This window comes from Poecilia reticulata, linkage group LG13 (assembly GCF_000633615.1).
Source record: "Poecilia reticulata strain Guanapo linkage group LG13, Guppy_female_1.0+MT, whole genome shotgun sequence".
NCBI classification, from domain to species: Eukaryota; Metazoa; Chordata; class Actinopteri; order Cyprinodontiformes; family Poeciliidae; genus Poecilia; species Poecilia reticulata.
This window is the reverse complement of record NC_024343.1, coordinates 2,126,302-2,127,564: the sequence shown is the minus strand read 5'-3', so window position 1 is coordinate 2,127,564 and position 1,263 is coordinate 2,126,302. Positions and strand designations below refer to the sequence as shown.

The 1,263-nt window shown below is 41.0% G+C and overlaps 1 protein-coding gene across 1 annotated transcript in view; it reads left to right on the top strand.

Moving 5' to 3' along the window:
• The window catches only part of LOC103474193 (protein KIAA0100), a gene marked incomplete at its 5' end in the record, with an annotated part of 23,726 nt that extends 22,463 nt beyond the window's left edge, over positions 1–1,263 (top strand). The window contains 3 exons of the mRNA XM_017308105.1: positions 82–89; positions 669–803; positions 1,074–1,263. Of these exons, the coding sequence (XP_017163594.1) occupies positions 82–89; positions 669–803; positions 1,074–1,259 (329 nt within the window). The remainder of the gene's footprint in view (positions 1–81; positions 90–668; positions 804–1,073) is intronic.

Below are 1,263 nucleotides of genomic sequence, written 5' to 3'. Positions count from 1 at the left end.
GTGAAAAAATATCCAAAAAATAAATAACATCATAGAGTCTACGGTAGTGAAAACCCAATAACAGACATTACGTTTTGTCAGGTGCCATTGTTAAAATCATCGATCCACATAAAATATCAACGCTCCAATTAATATGGTGTGAAAGCAACTCTAACCAGCTGGGTTTTTAATCTGTCATTTTCTAAGTGGAGACGGAAACAACACTTACTGTTTGTAAAATAAAAATAACATTTGTTTTAATTTGAATCAAATTTTAGTCCATTTGTTGTTGACTAGTAACTACGAGAGACAAAATGYAMCAGAYTGAATCCAATAGCAGCATTATTTATAGAACAGACCTACAAGCTGCTTCTCAAAAGTCCAACACAGTTGATGAGATTACTACCATGCATGTTTCAGTAAATGCAGGAAGTTGCAATAATGCAAATTCACAAGTTTTCCACGGCCTTACCATCTTCCTYGCAACTTTTCGTGAAAATCTGACCAATCAGATTGYGAGATTTTCTTAGTGCACAACAGTATCAGTTTGGATGCTGACCAGTTGTCACTAGATGCCAACATCTAAACCAATGACTGCAGGTGCTGTCCCCCTTTTGCCTTTTTATTTTCATCTGCTCCCTTTCAAAGTTTCTCCTTCATTTTTATGTTGTGCTTTTTTGTCCCCTCAGGGAGAGAAGAGCAGTGTGGACTGGAGGGACCTGAACCTGGTTCTTCCGTGTTTGGAGTACCACAACAACACGTGGACGTGGCTGGACTTCGCCATGGCCGTGAAACGGGACAGCCGGAAGGCGCTCGTAGCGCAGGTGTGAACACTTCCAAAAAAATATTCACACCCTGTCTTCAACATTACAATCACAAACCTTAGTGTATTTTATTAGTTACTTTCTACCGGTCTAGAACATAAAATGCTAAAAATCAAACATTTTTGAATTTTTCAAATTCAAATATATATTAAAAAAAAGTTACATTGTTAGGGTTTTGTTTCTTTCTCATTTAAATTTTTTTGAAAGGTCCATGTTTGTTTGTTTTTGCTGCTTATCGTTCTTCATAAACGGCTCCATGTTGCTGCCCAGATGATAAAGGAGAAGCTGCGGCTGAAGCCGGCCTCCGTGGCGGACCTGCGCGGGAAGGYGTCCGACGGGAAGACGGACAACAACCAGCAGCAGCAGGAGGAAGACGAGAAGGCCCGGCTCCTCATCGGCCTCAGCACCGCGGACAAAAGCTCCAGCAAGAAGAGCATCTTCAGCCGACGCAAGTGAAAAA